The sequence below is a fragment of the Mobula birostris genome, unplaced genomic scaffold (assembly GCF_030028105.1).
Source record: "Mobula birostris isolate sMobBir1 unplaced genomic scaffold, sMobBir1.hap1 scaffold_714, whole genome shotgun sequence".
In the NCBI taxonomy this organism is placed as follows: domain Eukaryota; kingdom Metazoa; phylum Chordata; class Chondrichthyes; order Myliobatiformes; family Myliobatidae; genus Mobula; species Mobula birostris.
The window spans coordinates 52,308-66,727 of NW_027278432.1; the positions used below are offsets into that span (position 1 = coordinate 52,308).

A 14,420-nucleotide genomic window follows, 5' to 3' on the forward strand; every position below is an offset into this window, starting at 1 on the left:
GGGTGAGGAGGGAGTGCTGTGGGAGGGGGTGAGGAGGGAGCGCTGTGGGAGGGGGTGAGGAGGGAGCGCTGTGGGAGGGGGTGAGGAGGGAGCGCTGTTGGGGGAGAGGAGGGAACACTGGGAGGGGGTGAGGAGGGAGCGCTGTGGGAGGGGGTGAGGAGGGAGCGCTGTTGGGGGTGAGGAGGGAACACTGGGAGGGGGTGAGGAGGGAGCGCTGTGGGAGGGGGTGAGGAGGGAACGCTGTGAGAGGGGGTGAGGAGGGAACACTGTGGGAGGGGGTGAGGAGGGAGCGCTGTGGGAGGGGGTGAGGAGGGAGCGCTGTTGGGGGTGAGGAGGGAACACTGGGAGGGGGGTGAGGAGGGAGCGCTGTGGGAGGGGTGAGGAGGGAGCGCTGTGGGAGGGGGTGAGGAGGGAGTGCTGTGGGAGGGGGTGAGGAGGGAGCGCTGTGGGAGGGGGTGAGGAGGGAGCGCTGTTGGGGGGGAGAGGGGGGAACACTGGGAGGGGGTGAGGAGGGAGCGCTGTGGGAGGGGGTGAGGAGGGAGTGCTGTTGGGGGTGAGGAGGGAACACTGTGGGAGGGGGTGAGGAGGGAGCGCTGTGGGAGGGGGTGAGGAGGGAGCGCTGTGGGAGGGGGTGAGGAGGGAACACTGGGAGGGGGTGAGGAGGGAACACTGGGAGGGGGTGAGGAGGGAGCGCTGTGGGAGGGGGTGAGGAGGGAGTGCTGTTGGGGGTGAGGAGGGAACACTGGGAGGGGGTGAGGAGGGAGCGCTGTTGGGGGTGAGGAGGGAACACTGGGAGGGGGTGAGGAGGGAGCGCTGTGGGAGGGGGTGAGGAGGGAGCGCTGTGGGAGGGAGTGAGGAGGGAGTGCTGTTGGGGGTGAGGAGGGAACACTGGGAGGGGGTGAGGAGGGAGTGCTGTGGGAGGGGGTGAGGAGGGAGTGCTGTGGGAGGGGGTGAGGAAGGAACGCTGTGGGAGGGGGTGAGGAGGGAGCGCTGTGGGAGGGGGTGAGGAGGGAGTGCTGTGGGAGGGGGTGAGGAGGGAGTGCTGTGGGAGGGGGTGAGGAAGGAACGCTGTGGGAGGGGGTGAGGAGGGAGCGCTGTGGGAGGGGGTGAGGAGGGAGCGCTGTTGGGGGAGAGGAGGGAACACTGGGAGGGGGTGAGGAGGGAGCGCTGTGGGAGGGGGTGAGGAGGGAGCGCTGTTGGGGGTGAGGAGGGAACACTGGGAGGGGGTGAGGAGGGAGTGCTGTGGGAGGGGGTGAGGAGGGAGCGCTGTGGGAGGGGGTGAGGAGGGAGCGCTGTTGGTGAGGAGGGAGTGCTGTGGGAGGGGGTGAGGAGGGAGTGCTGTGGGAGGGGGTGAGGAGGGAACGCTGTGGGAGGGGGTGAGGAGGGGAGCGCTGTGGGAGGGGGTGAGGAGGGAGCGCTGTTGGGGGAGAGGAGGGAACACTGGGAGGGGGTGAGGAGGGAGCGCTGTGGGGAGGGGGTGAGGAGGGAGCGCTGTTGGGGGTGAGGAGGGAACACTGGGAGGGGGTGAGGAGGGAGCGCTGTGGGAGGGGGTGAGGAGGGAACGCTGTGAGAGGGGGTGAGGAGGGAGCGCTGTTGGGGGAGAGGAGGGAACACTGGGAGGGGTGAGGAGGGAGCGCTGTGGGAGGGGGTGAGGAGGGAGCGCTGTTGGGGGTGAGGAGGGAACACTGGGAGGGGGTGAGGAGAGAGCGCTGTGGGAGGGGGTGAGGAGGGAACGCTGTGAGAGGGGCTAAGCAGTGAGTTGTGTGGAGGGGTGAAGAGGGGGTCAGCTGAGGGCTAGATTTAAGTTTGACAACCCAGGTCTGTACAAGAAAACCAGGTATGATTTGCGGAGAGCTACTTAAAGAGCAAAGAGACAATTCTGAGTGAGGCTGGAGGTGACACTGAATGTACAGCAGCTCTGGCAGGATTTGTGGGACATTACTTCCTACAAAGTGAAAACCCAACAGCCTGAATGGCAGCGATGCTTGACTACCAGATGGATTTAACGCCTCCTATAAACCCGCTTTGAAGGGGAGAATGTAACTATAGCTGTGAAGATCCCTGCTGCACTCGGTGACCCTGTGATCTCTCTCTCGGAGGCCGATGTCAAGCTGTCTCTCAGGAGGGTGAACCCTCACGAGGCGAAAGGTCCCGATGGAGAACCTGGTAAGGCTCTGAAAACTTGTGCTAACCAACTGGCGGTAGTTCTGAAGGACATTTTCAACCTCTCACTGTTACGGGTGGAAGTTCCCACTTGCTTCAAAAATACAATTATACTTTATACTTTTTACTTTATTGTCGCCAAACAATTGATAGTAGAACATACAATCATCACAGCGATATTTGATTCTGCACTTCCCGCTCCCAAGATTACAAATATTAAATGTTAAAAATATTTAAAATAGTAAAAATTAGTAAATATTAAAAATTTAAATTATAAATCATTAATAGAAAATAGAAAAATGGAAAGTAAGGTAGTGCAAAAAACCGGGAGGCAGGTCCGGATATTTGGAGGGTATGGCCCAGAACCAGGTCAGGATCCGTTCAGCAGTCTTATCACATTTTAAAGGAAGCTGTTCCCAAATCTGGCCGTACGAGTCTTCAAGCTCCTGAGCCTTCTCCCAGAGGGAAGAGGGACGAAAAGTGTGTTGGCTGGGTGGGTCGTGTCCTTGATTATCCTGGCAGCGCTGCTCCGACAGCGTGCGGTGTAAGATGAGTCCACGGACGGAAGATTGGTTTGTGTGATGTGCTTCGCTGTGTTCACGATCTTCTGCAGCTTCTTTCAGTCTTGGACAGGACAACTTCCATACCAGGTTGTGATGCACCCCAGAAGAATGCTTTCTACGGTGCATCTATAAAAATTACTGAGGGTTTTAGGGGACAGGCCACATTTCTTTAGTCTTCTCAGGAAGTAAAGGCACTGGTGGGCCTTCTTGGCACATGATAATAAACCTGATTCTGATTCTGTGGGATAGGATGAGGAGGGAACGCAGTGGGAGGGGGTGAGGAGGGAACACTGCAGGAGGGGGGTGAGGAGGCAGCGCTGCGGGAGGGGGGTGAGGAGGGAGCGCTACGGGAGGGGGGTTGAGGGAACGCTGCAGGAGGGGGGTTGAGGAGGGAGCACTGTGGGAGGGGTCAGGGTGAGGAGGGAACGCTGCAGGAGGGGGGTTGAGGGAACACTGCGGGAGGGGGGGTTGAGGAGGGAGCGCTGTGGGAGGGGGTGAGGGTGAGGAGGGAACTGTGGGATAGGATGAGGAGGGAACGCTGCGGGATAGGGTGAGGAGGGAGCGCCGCGGGATGGGGGTTGAGGAGGGAGCGCCGCGGGATGGGGGTTGAGGAGGGAGCGCTGCAGGAGGGAGGTGAGGAGGGAGCGCTGCGGGAGGGGGGTTGAGGAGGGAGCGCTGCGGGAGGGGGGGTTGAGGAGGGAGCGCTGCGGGATGGGGGTTGAGGAGGGAGCGCTGCGGGAGGGAGGTGAGGAGGGAGCGCTGCGGGAGGGAGGTGAGGAGGGAACGCTGCGGGAGGGGGGTTGAGGAGGGAACACTGCGGGAGGAGGGTTGAGGAGGGAACACTGCGGGAGGGGGGGGTTGAGGAGGGAACACTGCGGGAGGGGGGGTTGAGGAGGGAACACTGCGGGAGGGGGGGTTGAGGAGGGAACACTGCGGGAGGAGGGTTGAGGGAACACTGCAGGAGGGGGGGAGGTTGATGAGGGAGCGCTGTGGGAGGGGGTGAGGAGGGAACACTGCGGGATGGGGTTGAGGAGGGAGCACTGTGGGAGGGGGGTTCAGGGAACACTGGGGGAGGGGGGTGAGGAGGGAACGCAGTGGGGAGGGGGGTGAAGAGGGAACGCTGCGGGAGGGGGGGGTTGAGGGAACACTGCAGGAGGGGGGGTTGATGAGGGAGCGCTGTGGGAGGGGGTGAGGAGGGAACACTGCGGGATGGGGGTTGAGGAGGGAGCGCTGCGGGAGGGAGGTGAGGAGGGAGCGCTGCGGGAGGGAGGTGAGGAGGGAGCGCTGCGGGAGGGAGGTGAGGAGGGCGCGCTGCGGGAGGGAGGTGAGGAGGGAGCGCTGCGAGAGGGAGGTAAGGAGGGAGCGCTGCGGGAGGGAGGTGAGGAGGGAACGCTACGGGAGGGGGGTTGAGGAGGGAACACTGCGGGAGGAGGGTTGAGGAGGGAACAGTGCGGGAGGAGGGTTGAGGAGGGAACACTGCAGGAGGGGGGGTTGAGGAGGGAACACTGCTGGAGGAGGGTTGAGGGAACACTGCAGGAGGGGGGGGTTGATGAGGGAGCGCTGTGGGAGGGGGTGAGGAGGGAACACTGCGGGATGGGGTTGAGGAGGGAGCACTGTGGGAGGGGGGTTGAGGGAACACTGGGGGAGGGGGGTGAGGAGGGAGCGCTGCGGGAGGGGGGGTGAGGAGGGAACGCAGTGGGAGGGGGGTGAAGAGGGAACGCTGCGGGAGGGGGGGTTGAGGAGGGAACACTGCGGGAGGAGGGTTGAGGGAACACTGCAGGAGGGGGGGTTGATGAGGGAGCGCTGTGGGAGGGGGTGAGGAGGGAACACTGCGGGAGGGGGTGAGGAGGGAGCGCTGCGGGATGGGGTTGAGGAGGGAGCACTGTGGGAGGGGGGTTGAGGGAACGCAGTGGGAGGGGGGTGAAGAGGGAACGCTGCGGGAGGGGGGGTTGAGGACGGAACACTGCGGGAGGAGGGTTGAGGGAACGCTGCAGGAGGGGGGGTTGATGAGGGAGCGCTGTGGGAGGGGGTGAGGAGGGAACACTGCGGGAGGGGGTGAGGAGGGAGCACTGTGGGAGGGGGGTTGAGGGAACGCAGTGGGAGGGGGGTGAGGAGGGAACGCAGTGGGAGGGGGGTGAAGAGGGAACGCAGTGGGAGGGGGGTGAAGAGGGAACACTGCGGGGGGGGTTGAGGAGGGAGCGCTGTGGGAGGAGGGTTGAGGGAACGCTGCGGGGGGGGGGTTGAGGAGGGAGCGCTACGGGAGGGGAGTGAGGAGGGAACACTGCGGGGTGGTTGAGGAGGGAGCGCTGTGGGAGGGGGTGAGGGTGAGGAGGGAACACTGTGGGATAGGGTGAGGAGGGAACGCTGTGGGAGAGGGGTGAGGAGGAGATACGTCCCTTTCCAGGTGAAGCCTATTGTCGACACTTGAAACGAGAGAGACACCTTTTGAGATACCGTCCACATTCCTACTATCTGCCCCACACTCCCTGTACCCCCACACCCTCACTCTACCTCATTTTCCTCAACCCTTCACATTGTTCTACCCCCCCCTACACGCTCCCTCTACCCCCCCCACACGCTCCCTCTACCCCCCCCACACGCTCCCTCTACCCCCCCCCACACGCTCCCTCTATCCCCCCCCACACGCTCCCTCTATCCCCCCTCACACGCTCCCTCTATCCCCCCCCCACACCCTCCCCCCTAGCCTCCCCAACCCCTCCCCCATTTGACACTCTGATGTATCGGAATAACACACACAATGCTGGAGCAACTCAGCGTCTGCGGGGAAAGGTACGGTGGATTTTCTCTGGTTTGTGATATATTCCAATGTGCCTTTATTGCGGAAGGGGGCGTGGCCATCGGAAATGCTTTCCTAATATGGGCAGTGACGTCATCCGTGACTCAGTTGGGAATCCCCACCTCTTCCTGATGCAAGTTGCTGGTAATAAGTTTGCTTCCTCATCTCCTGTGTCGCACACGTGTTTCAGTCTCTCTCTGTTCAGGCAGAGCGTGGAGCTTTTCTGTAAGTACTGAAGAAAGTTTGTCATTCGGAAGTTTTAGAAATAAAAGCCAGGTTTTGAAACTATTGTAAATGTGAGAAACGTCAGCAGTGTATTTTTAACAGTATCGTCGTTTGGAAATCAGATTTTTAAGCAGTCCTTGCTTCATAACAATTACCGTAATCAACATATACAGATCAATGTGGTTTAATTTTGCTTATAAGACGGCGTTCATTAAGAATTTGTGGTATCAGATGTTAAACCTTTGAATACTGACAAATTAAAGTTAGGAAGGTTTTTTTTGCCGGTGTTAATATTTTTTTTAGATTAGATTAGGTAAGATCCGAATTTACTTTCTCTTCTGATTGAGCATGTTTTGTGTTTTAGAGTTTATTTTGAATTGGCATCCTGACAGAGATGAGCGATACAGGGCTGTTTGCCCCACGTTCTCCATCTCTTTCTCTAAGCAAGTGAAGCTGTTGGGACAAGTCCACATGCGAGGCAGCTCTCAGTAGATGTTCTGTGGGTCGGGTTGTCTGGTTAATTTGTGGTTGTTATCTTTTCAGTTTCCTTCGCCCTGAAGCGAGGCCGATTTAGGCATTGGCTACGAAACCTCCAGATTCCAAAACCGCGACGAAGTTGAAGTTGAGCAACTGAGGTGCGTAACCCATAAAGAAGGCAGAAATGCCGTCGCGGGATCACAGATGAACAGAACACAAAATAGTGGAGGAACTCAACAGGTCTGGCAGCATCTGTGGAAGGGAATAAACAGTCGATCCTTCATCAGGACTGGAAAGGAAGCTGGGCAGTAGCCAGTATAAGAAGGTGGGGGTCGTTTGTTTATGCTGGGATGAAACACTAGGAGATATAATCCCAATGGGAAGTGGAGAAACTGAAATGTTGACCTTCTCTCCACAGAAGCTGTCTGACGCACTGAGCATTGCCGATAACCTCTGTTTTTGTTTAAGGTTTCCAAAATTTGCAGGTTTACATTAAACAAATAGAAATCATTCTGCCCCTCTATTCGAACCCACAATTCAGTACGATTACAACTGATTTTTTTTAGATTATGAAGACACGTGATCCTCTTTTATTGTCATTTAGTAATGCATGCATTAAGAAATGACACAATATTTCCTCCGGTGTGATATCACAAAACACAGGACAGATGAAGACTGAAAAATCTGAAAAAAACCACATAATTATAACATATAGTTACAACAGTACGACAATACCATAACTTGATGAAGAAGTCCATGAGCACAGTAAAAGTTCAAAGTGTCTCAAATGTCCCACATCTCACGCAGACAGGAGAACGAAGAAAAACTCTCCCTGCCACGTCAACCACAGTCCGACTCTGGGTCATCCGAAAACTTCGAGCTCTGATCAGCTCTCCGACACTGAGTACCGAGTGCCATCTCTGTCCGAACGATTCGACCTCAACCTCGGTCGCCAACAGCAGGCAAAATTGGGGATTTTGAGGCCTACCCTCCGAAAGATTCCTGACCACACAGTAACGACAGCAGCGAATGAGTGTTTCAGAAATTTCTCCAGATGTTCCTCTGTGCTTTCACGTCCGTCTCCATCAAATCAGAATTGTCCACGGCCCCTATTTAACAGATACGATATCATTTTTCACCGGGGGGCTGCGCACACGCAGAGAGCTGCTCTCTCTCCTCCTGATCTGCTCTATACCATGATGACCCTCCTGTCCCAGTTCCTAATGACCCTCTATAAACCTTCCCCAACCTCTTGAACATTCTCTTTAATCCTCCCTGTGATCTTTCCTCACCTCCCTCTGGGCAGAGAATTCCTGACATTGCCAGAAGTCCTCACCCCCACCCCACCCCCAGCCTGGAATTGTGAAACTCGAGACCCTTCCCCCAGGGTAATATCTCCTTGTCCTGTCTCCTCTGGGTCTGAGATGGCTCAGCGAGGTCACCCCTTGTCCTTCCAACTCCAAGGGACGCAAGCCCATCTCTTGTTATGGGGCCCACCTCTACCCCTGTGGTGAGCTCGAAGAATCTCCTGGACCATTCCCAGTTCCAAACTGTCTTCCTTCAACGAAGGGGCCTCAAAGTGATCTCCATGCTCCAGGGGGTAGCTCACTGACACACGGTGCAGCTGGAACTGAGCATCCTTGCAGCTGAACACTCACCCTCCCTCCCTCCTGCTGCCCCCTCCCTTGAACTAATTGGCTTTTACTTTCTTGTTCAAAGACCAACCGTTAGATGTCAAGGACTCGCACAATAAATCACCTTCAGTTTCTTATTAACAATGCTAAAATCCAACTTAAAATGTGTTCCTGATGAAGGATCTCGGCATGAAACATCAACTGTTTATTCCTCTGTGGATCTGCCTGACCTGCTGAGTTCTTCCAGCATGTGTACGTTGCTCTGGATTTCCAGCTTCTGCAGAATCTCTCGTGTTTAAATCGTGTTGTTTATTTCCTCTAGCACTGGAAGCCCTGGTGGCTCAGCTGGAAACTGCCTCTCAACCCGAGAGACCCAGGTTCAATTCCCACCCCCGGCACTAATCTCCTTGTGATAGGGAACTCCCAGAGAGTTCCCATTCCCTCCCACATCCCAATGATGTGTGAATCAGCTGCTGTGAATTGCCCCTGGTGTGTGGGTGAGGGGTGGAAAGGGGGGGGAGGGAGGAAACATTGGGAGTGTGAATGTGAGGGTCAATACGGATTTGGCCTGTTTCCATATTTCCAAGTCCTCCCGGAGGGGCGTGTTGGAGGGAGGTCACAGAGACTGGAACTGGGAGAGGTGTGGGGGGGGGGGTCACAGAGACTAGAACTGGGAGAGGTGTGGGGGGGGTCACAGAGACTGGAACTGGGAGAGGTGTTGGGGGGTCACAGAGATTGGAACTGGGAGAGGTGTGGGGGGGGTCACAGAGATGGGGAAGGGTGTAGAAGGTTACAGAGACAGTGAGAGGCTTCAGACGTCTGTCTGTCCATGGTGGATGATGGGCAAGGAGCCCTGTCCCGGTGGCATCATGTTTTCTGACTCTCCGCCTCTGCTGCTGTCCAGGCAGGCCCGAGGTGATGAAGGAGGAGATTGGTGCCGGGGTGGTCTTCCTGACCAATCTGGTGAAGCGGCGGAGTTGCCTGGGCCGTGAGAAGATCGAGGAGTTTGGCGAGAAGCTTACTGGGGTCCTCCAGCACTCCTACCAGGGCCACTGGTACCCAGCCAATCCTAGCAAAGGACAGGCCTACAGGTAAGCAACTGGGCGTCCTAGCAACCGGCTCCAGCCAATCCCCAGCAGGGGACAGGCCGGCAGTAACCAACCAGGCGTCCTGACCATCGACGTGAGATCAACTGGTCAAGAGGAAGGCAAATACAGTTTGGTGAAAGATATGATGAGAGTTTCTCTGCTGCAGAGAGTAGTAGTGTGAATTGTAGAGCATGAGGGTCTCCTGCTTTTGGACTTGCCAATTAACTAATAAACTGGACTTAGAGTATTTTGTACTACCAATGTTTTGCAATCACAAGAAAATGTTTAAATCAACCATTTGCACTATTTGTTGGAACTGGGGGGGGGGGGGGGTTGTGCAGCTGTGACCAAGCATGTCGCCATTTTACCGGCCATTACTAGTGCGGCTACTTTCAGGGAGCCCAGGATCCCTCTGTACATCAACACTGTACAGGGTCCTGCCATTTACCTTGCCCTGTTCTTTTACATTTGACCTCCCAAAATGTAACAGCTCCAACTTGGCCAGGTTAAACTCCATCTGCCACTGCTCTGCCCATATGTTCTACATCCTTTGGCAGAGTGTCCATTCTGTCCAGAGTGCCACAAATCCTTGTATCACCTACGAATTTAATAACTGTCACATCCATGTTTTCACCCAAGGATCCCTGTGGAACACCAGTAATCGCAGAGCTGCAGCCAGAATAATTCCTATCCTGACTACTGCCCCCAGTTGTAGGCACAACAACCCTGAGACCAAATGGCCAGTTCACTGTGCTTTTCATGCACTTTCCTTTTCATCCTGGATGAGGAAGTGCAGGGATGGGTCAGTAAATTTGCTGATGACACAAAGGTTGGGGGTGTTGTGGATAGTGTGGAGGGATGTCAGAGTTACAGTGGGATATTGATAGGATGCAAAACTGGGCTGAGAAGTGGCAGATGGAGTTCAACCCAGATAAGTGTGAGTTGGTTCATTTTGATAGGTGGCAGATATGATGGCAGAATATAGTGTTAATGGTAAGACTCTTGGCAGTGTGAAGGATCAGAGGGATCTTGGGGTCCTAGTCCATAGGACACTCAAAGCTGCTGTGCAGGTTGACTCTATGGTTAAGAAGGCATACGGTATATTGGCCTTCATTAATTGCGGGACTGAGTTCAAGAGCTGAGATGTTGCAGCTATATAGGACCCTGGTCAGACCCCACTTGGAGTACTGTGCTCAGTTCTGGTCACCTCACTACAGGAAGGATGTGGAAACCATAGAAAGGGTGCAGAGGAGATTTACAAGGATGTTGTCTGGACTGGGGAGCATGCCTTATGAGAATAGGTTGAATGAACTCGGCCTTTTTTACTTTGAGCGACGGGGGATGAGAGGTGACCTGACAGAGGTGCATAAGATGATGAGAGGCATTGATCGTGTGGATAGTCAGAGGCTTTTCCCCAGGGCTGAAATGGCTAACACGAGAGGGCAGTTTTAAGGTGCTTGAAAGCAGGTACAGAGGAGATGTCAGGGGTAAGTTTTTTATGCAGAGTGGTGAGTGCGTGGAATGGGCTGCTGGTGACAGTGGTGGAGGCCGATATGATAGGGTCTTTTCAGAGTCTCCTTGATAGGTACATGGAGCTCAGAAAAATAGAGGGCTATGGGTAACCCTAGATAATTTCTAAAGTAAGTACATGCATTGTGGGCCTGTATTGTGCTGTAGATTTTCTATGTTTCTGTTTCCTCTCTGGCTGAGGCTTCTCGGAGGAACCTTGTCAAACACCTTACTAAGATCCATGTCAACAACATCCACAACTCTGCCTTGATATAAAAAATATGAAATATTAATGAGAAAATAGACTGACACCAGGGGCAGTCCAGGAGAGATTGACAGGGCTCATCCCTGGGGTGGGGTGGAGTGTCCATGTCCCATCACATACAAGAGAAAACTGCAGATGCTGGAAATCCAAGTAACACACACAAAATGCCGGAGGAACTCAGCAGGCCAGGCAGCATCTATAGAAAAGAGTCAATAGTCGCTGTTTCAGGCCAAGACTCTTCATCAGGACTGGGGGGAGAAAAAGACAAGGAGTCAGAGTAAGAAGGTGGTGAGAGGGGAGGAAGAAATACAATCAGGGTGAAACAGGGCGGGGGGAAGTAAAGAGCTGAGAAGTTGATTGGTGAAAGAGAAACAGGGCTGGAGAAGGAGGAATCTTAATAGGAGAGGGCAGAAGGCCGTGGAAGAAAGAAAAGGGGGAGGGGCACCAGAGGGAGGCGATAAGGAGGTAAGGCGTGAGAGGGAAATGGGAATGGGGACTGGTGAAGGAGAGGGGAGGCACATTACTGGAAGTTTGAGAAATCAATGTTCATGCCATCAGTTTGGAGGCTACCCAAACGGAATATAAGGTGTTGTTCCTCCAACCTCAGTGTGGCCACATTGCGACAGTAGAGGAGGTCATGGACTGGCATGCTGGAATGCGAATGGGAAGTGGAATTAAAGTAGACAGCCACTGGCAGATCCCCCTTTTTCTGGCGGACTTGTAGGTGCTCGGCAGCGGTCTCCCAATCTACGTCAGGTCTCATTGATATACAGGAGGCCTCACCGGGAGCTCCAAACACAGAAAATAATCCCAAAAGACTCGCAGGTGAAGTGTCGCCTCACCTGGAAGGACTGTTTAGGGCCCTGAATGGTAGTGAGGGAGGAGATGTAGCACTTGTTCAGCTTGCAAGGGTAAGTGCCAGAAGGGAGATCAGTGGGAAGGGGCAAGTGAATAAGGGAGTTGTGTAGGGAACAATCCCTGTGGAAAGCAGAAAGCTGGGGGGGGGGGGGAAGAAGTGCTTGGTGGTGGGATGCAGTTGGAGGTGGTGGATGTTTTGGAAAATTATGTGCTGGACGCGGAGTCTGCTGGGGTAGTAGGTGAACACAAGAGAAACCCTCTCCCTGGTAGGGTTGCAGAAGGATGGGGTGAGAGAAGATGTGTGTGAAATTGAAGAGATGTGGTTGAGGGCAGCGTTGATGTTGGAGGAAGGAAAGCCCCTTTCTTTGAAAAAGGAGGACATCTCCTTCATTCTGGAGTGAAAACCTCATCCTGAGAGCAGATGCAGAGGAGGTGCAGGAACTGAGAGAAGGGGATGGCATTTTTACAATTAACAGATATAGTCCGGGTAGCTGTGAGAGTCAATGGGTTTATAAAAGACATCAGTGGATAAGCTGTCTCCAGAGATAGAAAAAGGGAGATCAGAAAGGGGAGGGAATGGACCAGGTAAATTTGAGGGCAGGGTGGGAGTTGGAGGCAAGTTGATGAAGTCGACAAGCTCCATGTGGGCTCGGGAAGCGGCTTCAGTGCAGTCATCGATGTCGTGTAAGAAAAGTTGACCAGAGTAGGTTTGGAACATAGACTGTTCCACGTAGCCAACAGGCAGGCATAGCTGGGACCCATGTGAGTGCTCATGGCTGCCCCTTTTGTTTGAAGGAAGTGGGAGGAGCCAAGAGAGAGATTGTTAAGAGTGAGGACAAGTTTCGCTAGGTGGAGGGGAACTGGTTGGGTCTGGTGTCCAGAAAGAAGGTAGAAACAGGAGGTGCAGGGTGCGGGAACTGAGGTTGGTGGCAGTGGATGGGAGATCCCTAAAGTTAATAAGTTTGGTGATGGTATGGGAGTCAATGGCCAGGTGCCCACTCTTCATCGAGATCCGCCTCCGCCATGACACCGAGCTCTTCTTCCACCACCTCTGTCTCCGAGCTGACTTCTTTGTGCACGGTGCTCCCGGTGTGGGTCTGACCCAGGGATACGGAGACTGGAACCGTGCATGGTGCTCCCGGTGTGGTTCTGACCCAGGGATACGGAGACTGGAACCGTGCACGGTGCTCCTGGTGTGGGTCTGACCCAGGGATACGGAGACTGGAAGTGTGCACAGTGCTCCCGGTGTGGGTCTGACCCAGGGATACGGTGACTGGAAGTGTGCATGGTGCTCCCGGTGTGGGTCTGACCCAGGGATACGGAGACTGGAACCGTGCATGGTGCTCCCGGTGTGGTTCTGACCCAGGGATACGGAGACTGGAACCGTGCACAGTGCTCCTGGTGTGGGTCTGACCCAGGGATACGGTGACTGGAAGTGTGCACGGTGCTCCTGGTGTGGGTCTGACCCAGGGATACGGAGACTGGAAGTGTGCACGGTGCTCCTGGTGTGGGTCTGACCCAGGGATACGGAGACTGGAAGTGTGCACAGTGCTCCCGGTGTGGGTCTGACCCAGGGATACGGTGACTGGAACCGTGCACAGTGCTCCTGGTGTGGTTCTGACCCAGGGATACGGAGACTGGAACTGTGCACAGTGCTCCCGGTGTGGGTCTGACCCAGGGATACGGAGACTGGAACCGTGCATGGTGCTCCCGGTGTGGTTCTGACCCAGGGATACGGAGACTGGAACTGTGCACGCTGCTCCCGGTGTGGGTCTGACCCAGGGATACGGAGACTGGAACTGTGCACAGTGCTCCTGGTGTGGGTCTGACCCAGGGATATGGAGACTGGAACTGTGCATTGTGCTCCTGGTGTGGGTCTGACCCAGGGATACGGAGACTGGAACTGTGCACGGTGTTTCTTGTGTGGCTCTGACCCAGGGACACGGAGACTGGAACGGTGCACGGTGCTCCTGGTGTGGGTCTGAGCCAGGGATCGGGTATTGGGAACTGTGGCTGGTGTTTAGACGGATTTTCCTCATCACCTGCCCCTGTCATCTGCACCACAGGTGTATCCGTATAAACGGGAGCCAGCGGAGGGACCCGGTGTTACTGCTTGCCTGTCAGAAATGCAATGTGGATTACAGCCAGCTGCAGCTTCCACAGGAGATGACACTGTGGATCGATCCCCAAGAAGTGTGGTGTCGGTGAGTCTCGGGAACCCAAGGGAGGGATGCGTGCTGTCCTCATTCAGGGCAGCCCAGTGTTGACATCTGCTCAAGTTCAAGTTTAATTGTCATTCAACCATACATGAATGTAACCAAATGAAACAGTGTTCTTCCACGGCCAAGGTGCAAAACACATTGCCAGCAACACACAGCACCCTTCAAATAGCACATAGCACAAATACAATTTCAGAAAAGACATACAGTCATGAAGAAAGGTAATATATAATATAGCCCAAGTCCCTGTATAGCATGACTGCTGATTATTCTAGTCCAGCTTGTTCTTCCACCAAACAAACGCTATCATCCTAACCTCCTCACCATCCAATTTTCTGCATCATCTAAGTCCTGGACCTTCAGGACTGGGGAGGTGGAATCCAGAGTTTGAGAGGCTGAGTAATTTCAGGGAGGGGGGCATAAGATATTGGAGGAGAAAGCAAGATATATAGTGCAACTTCAGTGAGGATGGAAATTAAACAATTTCTAATCAGCTAAAAGAAAATCAGAACTTTTCCATGTTTTCTTAGTTATTTTGTGGGCGTGCTCTGTTGGCGGCAAATGATAATGTAAGCGGGATCAGTGAATTTGCAGGTAACACTAAGATTGGTGGCGTAGTGGA

At 54.7% G+C, this 14,420-nt stretch overlaps 1 protein-coding gene across 4 annotated transcripts in view; it reads left to right on the forward strand.

Annotated features, from left to right (window-relative positions):
- spaca6 (sperm acrosome associated 6) overlaps window positions 1-13,731 on the forward strand; it is a 38,261-nt gene extending 24,530 nt beyond the window's left edge. For 3 of the 4 annotated variants that reach the window (XM_072250852.1, XM_072250853.1, XM_072250855.1), the window contains 2 exons: window positions 5,573-5,748; window positions 6,292-6,550. Coding sequence is in view for 1 of the 4 variants with exons in the window: in XM_072250855.1 (XP_072106956.1) it covers window positions 5,573-5,602 (30 nt within the window). In the remaining 3 variants the exon portion in view is untranslated. Of the gene's footprint in view, window positions 1-5,572; window positions 5,749-6,291; window positions 6,551-13,645 lie in introns of those variants that run through there. The other variant, XM_072250854.1, reaches the window with a different exon arrangement.
- The last annotated feature ends 689 nt before the right edge of the window (window positions 13,732-14,420 follow it).